Source organism: Coenobita brevimanus, chromosome 70 (assembly GCF_032717465.1).
Source record: "Coenobita brevimanus isolate Jiangsu-jjx chromosome 70, ASM3271746v2, whole genome shotgun sequence".
NCBI lineage: Eukaryota > Metazoa > Arthropoda > Malacostraca > Decapoda > Coenobitidae > Coenobita > Coenobita brevimanus.
In genome coordinates this window covers 3,239,471-3,253,236 of record NC_137023.1, presented here as the reverse complement: position 1 = coordinate 3,253,236, position 13,766 = coordinate 3,239,471, and the positions used below count along the sequence as shown (strand labels likewise).

The 13,766-nt window shown below is 42.9% G+C and overlaps 1 protein-coding gene across 1 annotated transcript in view; it reads left to right on the top strand.

Moving 5' to 3' along the window:
- Window positions 1–13,766, top strand: part of LOC145406339 (organic cation transporter protein-like) — a 92,200-nt gene that overhangs the window by 24,820 nt on the left and 53,614 nt on the right. The window contains exon 3 of the mRNA XM_080277501.1: window positions 3,048–3,228. Coding sequence (XP_080133627.1) covers window positions 3,048–3,228 — 181 coding nt within the window. The remainder of the gene's footprint in view (window positions 1–3,047; window positions 3,229–13,766) is intronic.

Sequence of the window (13,766 nt, the reverse complement as noted above, 5' to 3'; positions counted from 1 at the left end):
TTGACGTAAACATGCGGTAAAGCTCATGCAAGCAAGGGAGTTGTCAAGTTTCGCCAGATTATTGGTACAGTCATGTTTTTCTTTTTCCTGGTACCTCCTAGGGTTTAGTGGCAAACTCCTCCACTGTTCAAGTCTATCATATTTGCAGACTTGAATATTTTGCTCTGTCATTCCCTAACTAAGTTATCTTCGGGTATACTGACCTTGATATACCTTCACCCACTGTGGTCTAATGGTTAACATCTCTAGCTACTAAACTGCTGGCTCAAGTGCACCAGGACGATGCAGGGGGCACTGTATCCCAAAAGTGTGGGTGAATAACTCTCCAAAAGCTCAAAGGCCATAGTTACTGAGCTGAGCTCCAGGTCTTAGCATCTCTTGGTATCTGTTCCAACCATTACAATTTGTCTGACACTTTTAAGAGGAAACTATAAATTACAAAAATCCTAAAGCGAACTTTCATAAGAGATTTTAATATTAACAAACAGCAATGACTCTGTAATGTTCACAGCCAGTGGTGACTTTATTTTATCCACAGACTCCTGGTCAACATTAATCTGGATCTTTTCTATCGTTATTAACCCATGGCTTTCAGGTGTCATGTATACGTGATGGCCCGAGGATGTCTGGGTGACACGGATACATGATCTAGTATTTCGCAGCATTGTTTGAATATTCCGCAGGTTATTTTCACCACATGCAGCCACTGGCAAACCCTCCTGCACTCATCCGAGTCACGCTCCAGTTACCTGCTTACCTCCATAATGGATAGACCTATGCAAAAAGATTTGCCTGTGTCTGGATCCTTGGCTGAGTGCCCTAAGCCACCAACTTCAACACCAATGAAGTCCAAAGGCTAGAAATGAAAAGGCCTTAGTGATGGTGCGATAGTGGCAGAACTTAGGGTGACATTATCGCCAATTGTGAATAGAGAAAGTGACTTCTCCTCTGAGGAAAGCAACCACCATGATGAGTGTCAATATTTATGTGTCGGATGAGGAGGGTGGATCACGTGAGTCCTCCACTGTGCACCCATCGTTTCCCCCTGTTCGTTCATCTGCTATTTCTGATGATGGGAATGGTTCAGAGGGTATTGACGATCCTGGAGAGGGGGAATTTAGCACGGATGAGGAGATGGAAGAGGAGGTAGGGAGTGGAGAAATGGAGGAGGTGGAGGAGGGAGGCAGGAGGAAGCGAGGTAGGACAAGCCTCACAGTCGTGCTCTGAATATTTATGCGAATAATGGAGGCAGAATGTTTGTTTCATGATGAACTCAGTGCTGTATTTTTTATTGAAAGTTTCCATGTGTGTATATTTATTATGATGAAAAAGTACAAATCACAAGAAAAAAAAAAATTCTGTTATAGTGGTAAATATAGTGGACTGGAGAAGGGAGGAGGTGGAGGAGGGAGGGAGGAAGAAGTGCAGTCGGGCAAGCCTCACACCAGCGCTGTGTATATTCATGTGAATAATGGAAGCAGAAAGTTTGTTTCATGATGAAATCAGTACCTTATTTTTTACTGAATGTTTTTGTGTGTGTACATATGTTATGATGAAAAAGTACATACCACAAGAAAACAATTCCGTTACAGTGGATAATATAATGTATGTGGATAACTATTTTGTTCACAATATAATTATTTAGGTTTTATGTAGTGTTAGTAGTAGCAGTAGTAGTAGTAGTAGTTGTAGTAATAATAATACAGTAGTAGTAGTAGTTGTAGGGCAATAGTATTAATAGTAGTAGTAGTAGTGGTAGTAGTAGATGGTTGGTAACCACAGCCGCTGCCATGCTTGGGGCCAACGGATTGTAATATGAGGGTTAGTGTTAACCTTCACATTACAACTCCAAATGGTGAACTGTATTAGAAAGGTTGGTTTTGATCTTCACAGTATCATTCCCCAATGGATGGAGGTGATTTTTTAGGAAAAAAAAGAAAACAATAGTAGTCAGTAGTAGTGGTAGTAGTAGTAATGGCAGTAGCAGTAGTAGTGGTACGAGTAGTAATGGCAGTAGTAGCAGAAGGCTAGTATAAGCCTTAATTGTGCCACCGAATGTCAACCAAGCATACGGACACGGGCAAAAAAAAACAACAACAAAACTTTCCCCCTTTCCCCACTCACTCTGACTACACCACTTCACGGACAATCTGAGGCAATGAGCTAAGTTGAAGGATTTGGTGAGTGATATGACAGTTTTTTTTTATTTTTGGTTAAGTATTAGCCGAGATATTAAGGTTTAAAAAAGGTTATTTTTCTCTTAAACGCCCGGCTGGGAGAAGGGTTGGCGGAAATGTATGCCAGACGCGATGGGTTAACAAACAGTTTGCAGTGTAATCTTCATTTATACCCAACTGCCATATAGAATCTAGCATACGGGACTCTTCCTCAACTGATCCTGCTTACTGAGCCCTTTATTTTTCTGCTCACTGGACTCGTCTGTTCATACTTTTATCTTAATAACTTGCTATATCACTCCAGTAAGGTCTGTGGACCCTCTTATTTAGCAACGTCTGTGGCACAACAATGCTTTCAACTGGAAGGCCTATAGGAAGTACTTGTTTTTAACTTTCATACGAGTATAACGACTGTCGCCTCCATGGCCTACAATCTATAGAATGTGACTGAAGTATCACGGGGGTTATCCTTTTGGTCATAACAGGTAGACAATTATTTTCATTACCCTCTAAATAATATCGAAACTCCTTGGCATAACTGGAATAATGTAAATTTGTTCTTTATTAATAATTATTTGTTTTAATGCAAAGAAGAAGGAACCAGAGGCTAGAAGCTCGTAAGACTGTTCCCTCCAAGTAAAAAATAGAAAGATAATAGAGAGCCAAATTCAAGATCCGCACATTTTGAGATGCCTGGATACACTGCGGGAAGACTGGGGATCATAGGCAGTAGGAAATACAGACAGAGAAAAACAGTTCCAGAGCTATTGGTGCATTATTTCTAAATGAAAGTACCACCTGACCTATAAAGTCAGTCCTTACTGGAATACTTCCCTGTCTGCAACTACAACTACAAACTTATTGCTGCAGTTCCAGTGGCAAACGTGAGGGGTGCCTGGTCCACAACTACAACTACACCGCTGCTGCTCTACGCGGATTCAACCTGACAATGTCAAATGTGTCCGCTATCAGGAACAGAGGGGAGGAGCTCATCGCTTGCCACTCCAGAGTCTACAACACCAGTCAATACAAGTCCACCATAGTTACGGAGGTCAGTACAGTACCATGCCTATGTAAGAATCGCCCAGCCATTTTTTACTCTGCCTAGTCTTATTAGAAAAAAATGATTTCTTATAATTCTGCAGCTGTTTTTCAGTTATCTGTTTATGCCAAAAAATATGAAGGAAAGTCCAGGGAGATTCTAATGGGCTGTCATTTATTGAAGCATCATCACCATCATTATTTTATTCATCTTTATCATTACCATAATAACCCTATTTGTCAATAATACAGTTAGTACAGGTAGAATCCCAAAATATGAGCATGAGATTATACAAGCGTGCAAACTGTGGACAAAGTGGCCATGGAAGTGAACCACAGATCGATTCATTTATTATTATTTAATAAAACTGGAAGATACAGAAAGTCATTCATAGTTACTAAAATAGTCCATACAGTACCTCATCTTACCCTTCTTCGTCATGTTTCAAACTGTAAAGCAGAGTCCCAGTACTTATTTATTATTATTATTATTATTTTTTTACTGACTGTACAGTTGCGGACATATCAAACAGAAACACCCCGTCCACCAGCGAGGTGGTGTAATGCTCTAAGCATCTGGTAATACTGATAGGTATGGAACTTCACCAGGTTTCGTTCGGTCGCTAGGACGAACCGGATGCTTTTATTATTGCCGCTGTGCGCAGTTATTGGTGGTCAGAGTAATATAATATAATATAATATATATATATATTCCACCATTTATTATACTGATAACAGGATGTCATGATTATGATAATTTTTTTACAATTATGACACGGATTTCGTGAGTGGTTTAGTTTCGAATCATGAACCATGGAACAGGTAACAATTTATCATATAAGTCATAGCTATCAGCTTCCCCACAACCATCAGCGAACAGAGAATTATCGTGAAGTCCATCCTTCCTACCGTGAACGGGGCATTTGTAGACCTCTAAAATCGAAGGGGGCGACAGGGTGGGAGCGGGGGATCTATCGGAGACAGGAGGAGAGAGTCGGGTGCGGAAGAGGATAATTATGGTCGAACTGGGGGCTAAAGGAGAGGGATGATGGAGTAGAGGACTTTGGTAGACAAGAGCTACAGTGGGAGGGATAGATTACAAGGTGATGACTGGGCCAAATCACGGTTTCATGGAAAATATGGAATTTTTCAGTCAGACCATGAAACGTTATGTTGAGTTTGCCACTTGTATTTGAACGTCATAGTTTGTAACAATTCACGATTCAGTTTCCACTGGGTGGCTCAATACCCCTGTATTATGAGTATGATGACTATTTGTTAATGTGCAATAATATGACACGTCCCTACAGTTTGTCAGATGTTACAGTTGTTTCCATAGTGACTGGGAATTAGTCTTGTAGTCTCTTACGTAGTATCATCATGGATGACGATTGATATCGCAGAGAGTAGGGATAGGCCTATGTAGATTTTACCTTTATCACCAATAAATACGAACAGTCTGACAGTATTGATGGTTCCTATGATTTTCATTTATATCTGTAAAGCACCAGTGTAAAATAAAGGTGGATTTACTTAAACCAGGTTTATGTTACCGTTTTCTGTATGCCGTGTTTGGCTGTTGATTTTACACATTGCCAGTGGTTATTAGCTATATTTAGTTTCATACTGAGCAACTGTCGTATGCCCCAGGCATTCCTTCACAAATCCTCGAGCCAATAATGGTGGAACAAGCTTGTAATGTCAGCAGTTATCCAGTCTGAGCATGTGAATTGTACATCAACTATGCTATTAGTTACAGAAATCGCTTGTATTAAATACAAACACACTTTTTCTGTAAACAACCAAGTAGCGTTCACAGTGCATGAAATTGACAGGATAAAGATAAATATAAGGACCATTGCCCTGTTCACAGAGAGCAACTACTGAGCCACGCATGTCAGCAGTGTCCGAACATGGAGCTGCTGCACTGGCTGAGTAAGGGTGTATATTGCAATCCATTAAAGAAGTCAGATGAATCACTATCGCTGATGAATAAACATGTGATCTGCTGCTCATGGTGCGGGAGTCATTAAGGCCATCTCTCCTCCCCGTCAGTACCCAAGTCTGAGTGCACGCAGTTGTTGTGAAGAGGGAGGGCCGGACAGTGAACCGGATTCTGAGGGTGTGAATCAGATAGCTTAACAGTTACACGTCCTTCATACCGCGATTAACTCTATTAATATAGAGTTAACAGTAATCAGACATAAGGATCATGTAATACAGCTGATAAGGCATCTCTCTACCCACCCGCTAGCCCACTCCAGTATCGCCACCAATGTCCTGGGACCCAGTCCATCCCCCCCCTTGATAAATCACGTTTCCGTTTAAATCGGCGCCATACAGATATTAACGAGAATCATAGGCACGAATCACTACTGCTAAATATTATTTATTGTGGCTAGAAAAAATTCTTTCCTCCCCCTCTTCTGCTTTCGATATCACAGTCGTCGTCCATGATGTTACTACGTAAACGCAAGAAGAATAGCTCCCACTGGCTATGACAACAGGGATGACATCACAGACAAACATTCTAGGGGCTTTTCATATATCACCGTGTGATGACAGTCGTCACCATGCACTAATAATGCAGGGTTTGTGTAATGTTCCACCCAGTGGGGAGTAGGTCGTCCTATAGACGATATAACATGCTGGTAGACTGCGTAACGTTCCAAAGTCAGCATATCCGTAACGTTTAACGGCCTGACTATCATATTCCATAATCTACTTTAAACTGAGCTGATCTGGCACCATCTCACCAGCGTATCATTTATCCATCCCATCCAAATTTCCTGCCACAGTCCACTCTTCCCTACCCCATCACTCGTCTCCTGTAGAGCCCCCTTCCCACCAGCCCCCTCCCACTATTGCCCTCTTCACACCAGCCCCCTCCCACTATTGCCCTCTTCACACCCACCTCCCCCCTCCTGTCTCCCAGGCGCCCCACCCTGCCTTCTCCTTTGGCGTCACCTCTTAAGAAATTGCGATATTTAAGAGGTCTACCAGTTTCAGGTTCACGGCCAGGGGGTAAGGAGGTCACGGTAATTTTGTGATTATTATAAAAGGTGCGAGAATGCAGGTAATGCTATAATGGCTTATATGCTGACCACCGGTAAATGTTGTATGGTTCTTGATGTGTGTCGAAAGTCACACTTACGAAACCTGTGTTTCATATGAATAATTTACGAATATGTATTGTGTGAAATTATTTTATTACCATATTCACAAAGCGTTCTTATTTAATATATTGTCAGGCGGGACATTGCTTATATACCACCAACAACTGCGCACAGCTAAAATGATCACCGCGTTCGGTTAGTCCTAACCACCAGACGAAACCTGGTGAAGTTCCATTCCTATCAGGGTTGCCAGATGCGGAGAGCATTACACCACCTTCCTAGTGGACGGGGTGTTTCTGTTTGATATGAGGCCCCTAATAACATAGTGTACCGAGCGCCACTGCAAGCGAATCCGAGTTAAGTATACCACTATGTAGCCCAAACCGTCTTTGATGTGCAGAGCAACCACGAGGTACAGAAAGCAACTGGCATTAGGGTCCAGATTCCCCTTCTGTAACATGGTCTCACTGCCCGCTTCACCTCAGTGCGTCGTCAAGCCTTCATGCTGGTCACAGCATGTATAGAGGGGGCAGGGGGGGTAGACTGCCCAGTGCAGACGCATTTTTTCGCACCTTTTTTTTTTCATCGCGTTGTTGTTGTCAGCCTGTACCAGATTAGAAATTGGGGGCAGGGAGGATAAATAGCTAAACGGTTATATTTTCAAAAAATATGATCAATTTTTCTTTTATTAGTTATTGTTTAAGGGCAGAATGCAAATAAGATATGCGTCTCGTTAGGACATAAAAACCCTAATCAGACGCCCCTTGACTTAAGGAGACGCAGTAGTATTAAAAAAAAAAAAAAGCCAAATTATAACCTCTATAGCTGCTAGGAAGCAAGAAACAAAGAATACTACCTTAGACTGTAAGCTTACAATGCTTAGTCAGCAGAAGTAATTGAGATTTGCAGCATATAAATCAAAATTTAAAAAAAAAGGCACAATGTATCTCAAATTACTCAGTTCCTGCATTGGCTCCATGTAGGACGCAAACATAAGACTTTAAATGATGCAGGGAAGTGATACACCAGTCATTTATCAACCACTTATGATTATATGCTGAAGCAAAAGTACAGCTGTACTAAGAGACACATAAAAAAAGTAAAGACTTTCTGAGAATTGGCATAGGCCTAGTTGTTCCTTGGCTTAAATTACTTTTGAAAGTAAGAGGTGATTGATACTGTTATGGCAGATGGGAAAATAAAGCCCTTCAAACAATTCTGTTTTTAGGTGCACTTGACATAGTTTTTAATCATGCTCTAGCTGTAATAACGATCAGATTTCATGCACCTGGAAAGAAGTAAAAGGTTAGTATGATTAAACAGTGAGGGGACCGTGCATTTCACTTATCAGAAGAGTTTATTTACGACGCCATAAGGAGACGCAACCAGGCCACCCTAAGCACACGCGCGTCTCTATAAGCATTACGCAGTGCGTCTCCATAGGTACTGTTCTACCCCCCATGTTCTCAAGGTGGTAACTCCGTCCGTGGTGAAGGAAACCCAACCTTATTTATACCAGACATAGAGGTAGGGTTGGCATTCTACCAGTGAGCTTTATGACCCTCTGGCTCCACCTCAAAAAATTGCGTCTGCATAAGACATCACCTCTTTTTACAGTACCGTACCTATGGAGACGCACCCTCCACCCCTTCAGGCATGCAGGTACAACTCTTCTGGTCGTGCAGTGGTATTCTTCAAGCCATGCACAGTGCACCTGCAACAACAGAAAAGAAGACTGTATTAGGGAAATGTGAGAAAATCGGCCTTAAAAAAAGTGAAATTATTAAGCTTTCTGTAAGATATCTGTTGAAAAACACACTTTCTTTCACATGACCTCAAGTTGTACCATTACATAGGAAAATAAGATGATACCGCATGAGACTCTCAGACGATGGTTAAAGAATGTTTTGGCACACTACTCATTCTTCCATCTATTCATCCCCCGTATGTGGAAGTTTTTTTGTTCAAGTGCGTCTCCGGGCAAGTGCGTCTCCTGTGGCACATTTACCAGTCAGCCAAAAAAGTCGTGTCTTCGTTCCGAACCCCGTAAATATTCGAACAGATAAGTGGAAGCAGCAGGGATAGCTTCACAAGTCTGGCAACGGTGTCAGAGCATACGGTGGTGGTGAGTGGATTGGAGGTGGAGGTGGGGTAGTGGAGGGTGTGTGTGCTGTCATGTTTTATATACCATGCATTACCGAAGGGTGGAAGCTGTTGGGAATAACATACTGGGTGATAGGGTTATAGTCAATTTTTATCAATAATATGTCGCTAAATGTCTACATATGCATCATCATGAGTTCACACGTAATCAAAATATACTTCAGTTTCATATACATGGGCTGTCATGTCTAATTCATCTTTGATATTTGGAATACTTCAGAGGACGGAATGACTGTGGAATACGTTTCATAACGAGTGTTTGGAATTTAATGGAACGTCATGGTTGTGATAATATAAAACAACATTTATTAGTGACAGCATGAATCTCCCCTCTGATTTTTCTGTTGCCCAATATAGATAACTGAATGACTGTGAAGCTATGACTTTTCTACTCTGATGGCTCTGTAGCTATTTCTTCTACTGATAAAGCAGATCTCTTCGCTCAGACTTTCTCCTCCAATTCCACCTTAGACGATTCCGGTGCTGTTCCTCCATCACTTCCCCTCTCTGACTTCCTCATGGCTAACATTAAAATGTCTTCAGCTGATGTATTTTCTGCCATCACAGGCCTCAATACTAATAAGGCATATGGGCCTGATGGAGTCCCTCATGTTGTTCTCAAGAACTGTGCTTCTGTGCTTACACCCTGCTTAGGCAAACTCTTTCGCGTTTGTCTATCAACTTGTACCTTTCCTTCCTTCTTGCTGGAAGTTTGCTCTCATTCAGCCAGTTCCAAAGAAGGGTGACCATTCCCAACCCTCTAACTATCGTCCAGTTGCTTTAACATCCTGTATCTCAAAAGTTTTCGAGTCTATTCTTAATAGAAAAATTTTAAAACATCTTTCCTATCACAACCTTCTTTCTGATCGTCAGTATGGGTTCCGTCAGTGACGCTCCACAGGCGATCTTCTCACCTACCTTTCAGACTCTTGGTCATCCTCCTTTCGGGACTTTGGGGAAAGCTTTGCCATTGCATTTGACATCTCAAAGGCTTTCGATCGAGTCTGCCATAAATCTTTAATTTCCAAACTGCCCTCTTACGGTTTCTATCCTTCTATCTGTGCCTTCTTCTCTAGCTTCCTTTCTGGTCGTTCTATAGCCGCTGTTGTAGACGGCCATCGTTCTTCTAGATCTATTAACAGTGGTGTTCCTCAGGGCTCTGTCCTATTACCAACTCTCTTCCTTTTATTCATCAATGACCTTCTGAGCTGTACATCTAACCCTATCCACTCATACGCTGATGACTCCACCTTTCACCTTTCCATTCGATTCCCACAACGTCCATCTCAGCAGTTACTTGAACAAACAAGGGATGAGGCTATGGCACACCTAATGTCTGACTTGGTTCGTATCTCTGACTGGGGTAAAAATAATCTGGTTGTTTTTAATGCATCAGAGACTCAGTTTTTGCACCTATCAACCCGACAAAATCTTCCACTGGTATACCCACTATTGTTTAATAATATTCAGCATAATCCTGCATCATCCTTGAACATGCATGGGGTTTCATTTACTCGGGACTTATCTTGGGAGGATCATATTACATCTCTTGTAAAATCTGCTTCCAAGAGATTGGGTGTGCTAAGCGACTCCGTTCTTTCTTTACCCCTGCACAATTGTTGACTCTATACAGGGGTTTTATCCGCCCCTGCGTGGAGTACAACTCCCATGTGTGGGGAGGTTCCCCACATACAGCTCTTCTCAATAGGGTGGAGTCAAAGGCTTTTCGTCTCATTAACTCTCCCCCTCTTACTGACTCCCTTCAACCTCTGTCTCTTCGCCGCACTGTTGCATCTTTATCTCTTTTCTGTCGCTACTTCAATGGTCATTGCTCCTCTGAACTGTCTGCATGCATCCCTCCACCTCTACGACGGGAGCGTAGCACCCGTCTAGCAGCAAACTCTCACCCCTTTTCTGTCCAACTCTCTAATGCAAGAGTTAACCGTTACTCCCAGTCCTTCATTTATGCAACAAGTCAACTCTGGAACTGTCTCCCTCTGTCTGTATTTCCTGCTTCCTATGATCTCCAGTCTTTCAAACGCAGTGTGTCCAGGCATCTCGAAATGAATGGATCTTGAATTTCGCTCTCTCTTGTATTTTGTTCTTCTCTTGGAAGGAACAGTTTTGCGGGCTCGTTGCCTTTGGTTCCTTCTTCCTCACATTATATATATATATATATATATATGCATGCTGGTGGGTGTATATATATGGGTGTCATCACCGTGCGTAACACCTGTGGCCTGGTTTCCCAATACCTCTTTACCAAAACATTAACCACTTGTGGAAACAAATGCTTTTCTCGTTATTACTGTGAAGGCACCGCATGCAACAACACATGGTAATGGCATGTAATATATCCGTGTGGGTATGGGGGGTTTCAAGAATACTCCCCCAGTATCCCTGCTTGTCGTACGAGGCGACTAAAAGGGTTGGTGGTGGGTTAGTGCCCCACCCCGTAAAAAGAACTAACTAAAAATGCGAATAAAGCACCTCGGACCCGGACGGACCATACGTTGACGACTAAGGAACGGACAAAGGACATTCTTAGGAGGGAACGTGGAATGTGAGAGGAGTGAATGATGAAGTGAAAGAGAGAGAGATTGTTCAGGTGCTTGAGGATGCAAAAGTGGATATATGTGGATTGACTGAAACTAAATGGAAAGGTGAAAGGGTGAGAGAATGGGAATATGGTTTAGGTATATGTGCGGGAGTCAATGAAAATGAGAGGGCAAGAGAGGGAGTATGTTTGATGATAAGCAAGAAGTGGAAGGAGAATATAAGAGAGTATGGAACAGTGAGTGCAAGGATTGTATGGGTGAGGATGAAAGTAGGGATACAAGCGTGGGCGATTGTATGTGTGTATGCTCCGACAGAGGATCGAGTGGCAAGAGTGAATGATGAGTTTTGGGCGAGTGTAGAAGCGTGTATGGACAAGTTTGAGAGGAGCGAGAGAGTGCTGTTGATTGGAGACATGAATAGCAAAGTTGGGAATGTACGAGTGGATGGAGTGGTTGGTCAGTGGGGTGTGCCAGCTGATGTAGATGGGAATGGAAGTGCTTTGGTGGACATCTGTGCTGGAAAGTGATTGGCAATAGCCAACACCTACTTTTGGCATAAGATGATCCACCGGTAAACATGGATAGTAATGAGGATGATGGATGGTGAACTTGTTGAACGAAAGGCAATGATAGACTACGTGTGTGTGGATGAGCGAATGAGAAGACAAGTGTTGGATGCAAGAGTGTGGAGAGGGTGGGAGAATGGAGTCTCGGACCATCACTTAGTGATGGTCAAGGTAGAGCTGCAAAGAAAGTGGTTGAGGAGACGAAGGGGAAGACAGGAGGAAGCAACTCCTGTGAGAAGAGTGGAGAAATTGCAAGATAGTGAGAACATGCCAGGGTATAAGAGCATAGTGGAAGAAAGATTGGGAAGGTACGAGCTAGAGCAGATGGAAGGGAAGACGTATGTAAGATATTCACGGAAGAGATAGGCGCAGCGTGTGAGGCGGTTTGTAGAGTGAGGAGATGCAAGGGTGTGCAACGGACAGCATGGTGGAATGGTGAGGTGAAACGAGCTGTGGAACAAAAGAAGAAGGCATATAGTGAATGGTTAGTGAGTAGAGGTAGGGGAGAAGATGAGAGAGAGAAGAGAGGGGTATATGTGAGCAGGAGAAGAGAGGTTATGAGACTGGTGAAGGAGAGTAAAAAGAAAGTGGATGAAGAGTTTGGGAGGAATCTGAGTGTGAAATGGAGGGAGAGTAAGAAATTGTTTTGGAAGGACGTAAAGAAAGTAAGTCAGTGTGAAAGGGGAAATAGTAGGGGAGTGAAAGAGAGGAATAATAGATTGTTGGTGGAGAAGAGAGAGAAATTGAGGAGATGGAAGGAGCACTTTGAGGATTTGTTGAATGTAGAGAGTGAGAGCAGTGCGAGTATAAGTGGTTGGGGAATGGCTGGGAGAAGAAGAGATGAGAGGAGGGAGGAAGAGATCAGTAGGGCGGAAGTAGTGGAAGCGATGAAGAAGATTAAGTTGGGAAAGGCCCCAGGAATTGATGAAGTGTGTGGTGAAATGCTTAGGTATGGGGGTGAGATTCTTGTGGAGTGGATATGGAGGTTGTGTAGATTGGCTTGGGAAAAGGGAAGGGTTCCAGAGGACTGGGAATCAGGTAAAATTGTTCCTTTATACAAAGGAAAAGGGGAGAAAGAAGTATGTGGTAACCATAGGGGTATTTGCCTACTTAGTGTGACTGGTAAAATATATGGTAGAATACTCATTGATAGGGTTAGGCATATGACAGAGGAGCTAGTTGGAGAAGAACAAGGGGGATTTAGGAAGGGAAAAGGGTGTGTAGATCAGATATTTGTTCTAAGGTGTTTAGTGGAGAAGTATCTAGAGAAGGGAAGGAAAGTGTATGCTGCCTTCATGGACTTGGAGAAAGCTTATGACAGAATAGATAGGCAAGGTATGTGGAAGGTATTAAGAATATATGGAGTGGAGGGGAAATTGTTGAGTGCTGTGAAGAGTATGTACGAGGGAGCTAGGGCTACGGTGCGAGTGGATGGTGAGCTGAGTGAGTTCTTTGATCTCAATGTGGGACTGAAACAGGGTTGTGTGATGTCTCCATGGTTGTTTAATATATACACGGATGGGGTTGTAAAGGAGGTGCAGGGTAGGGCAGTGGATGTGGGGGTGGCTCTAATGAATGAGGGTGAGATTTGGAAGCTTCCGGTGTTGCTGTTTGCTGATGATACAGAACTGTTGAGTAAAGATGAATGGGAGTTGCAAGGTTTGGTGAATGAATTTGGGACAGTGTGTAGGAGGAGGAAGCTGAAAGTTAATGTAAACAAAAGTAAAGTTATGGTGTTTGAGAGGATTGAAGTCACAGAGTGTGCAGTGAGGTTGGATGGTGAGGATATGGAGAATGTGAGTGCATTCAAGTACTTGGGTAGTGTGATGAGTAGGGATGGAACTTTGGGGGATGAAGTGCGTGAAAGGGTACAGCAGGGAAGGAAGGTTGTTGGTACACTGAAAGCAGTGATGAGAAATAGGGAGGTGAGAATGGAAGTTAAGAAGTCACTGCATGATAGTATTGTGATCCCTACCCTGACGTATGGAAGCGAGGCATGGACCTTGCAAGAGGGGAACAAGTCAAGAGTGAGAGCAGTGGAAATGAGTTACTTGAGAGGAGCATGTGGAGTGACGTGGAGGGACAGGTTGACGAATGAAGAAGTGAAGGAACGCTGTGGGGTGGATGTGGATGTGGTTGAGAAGA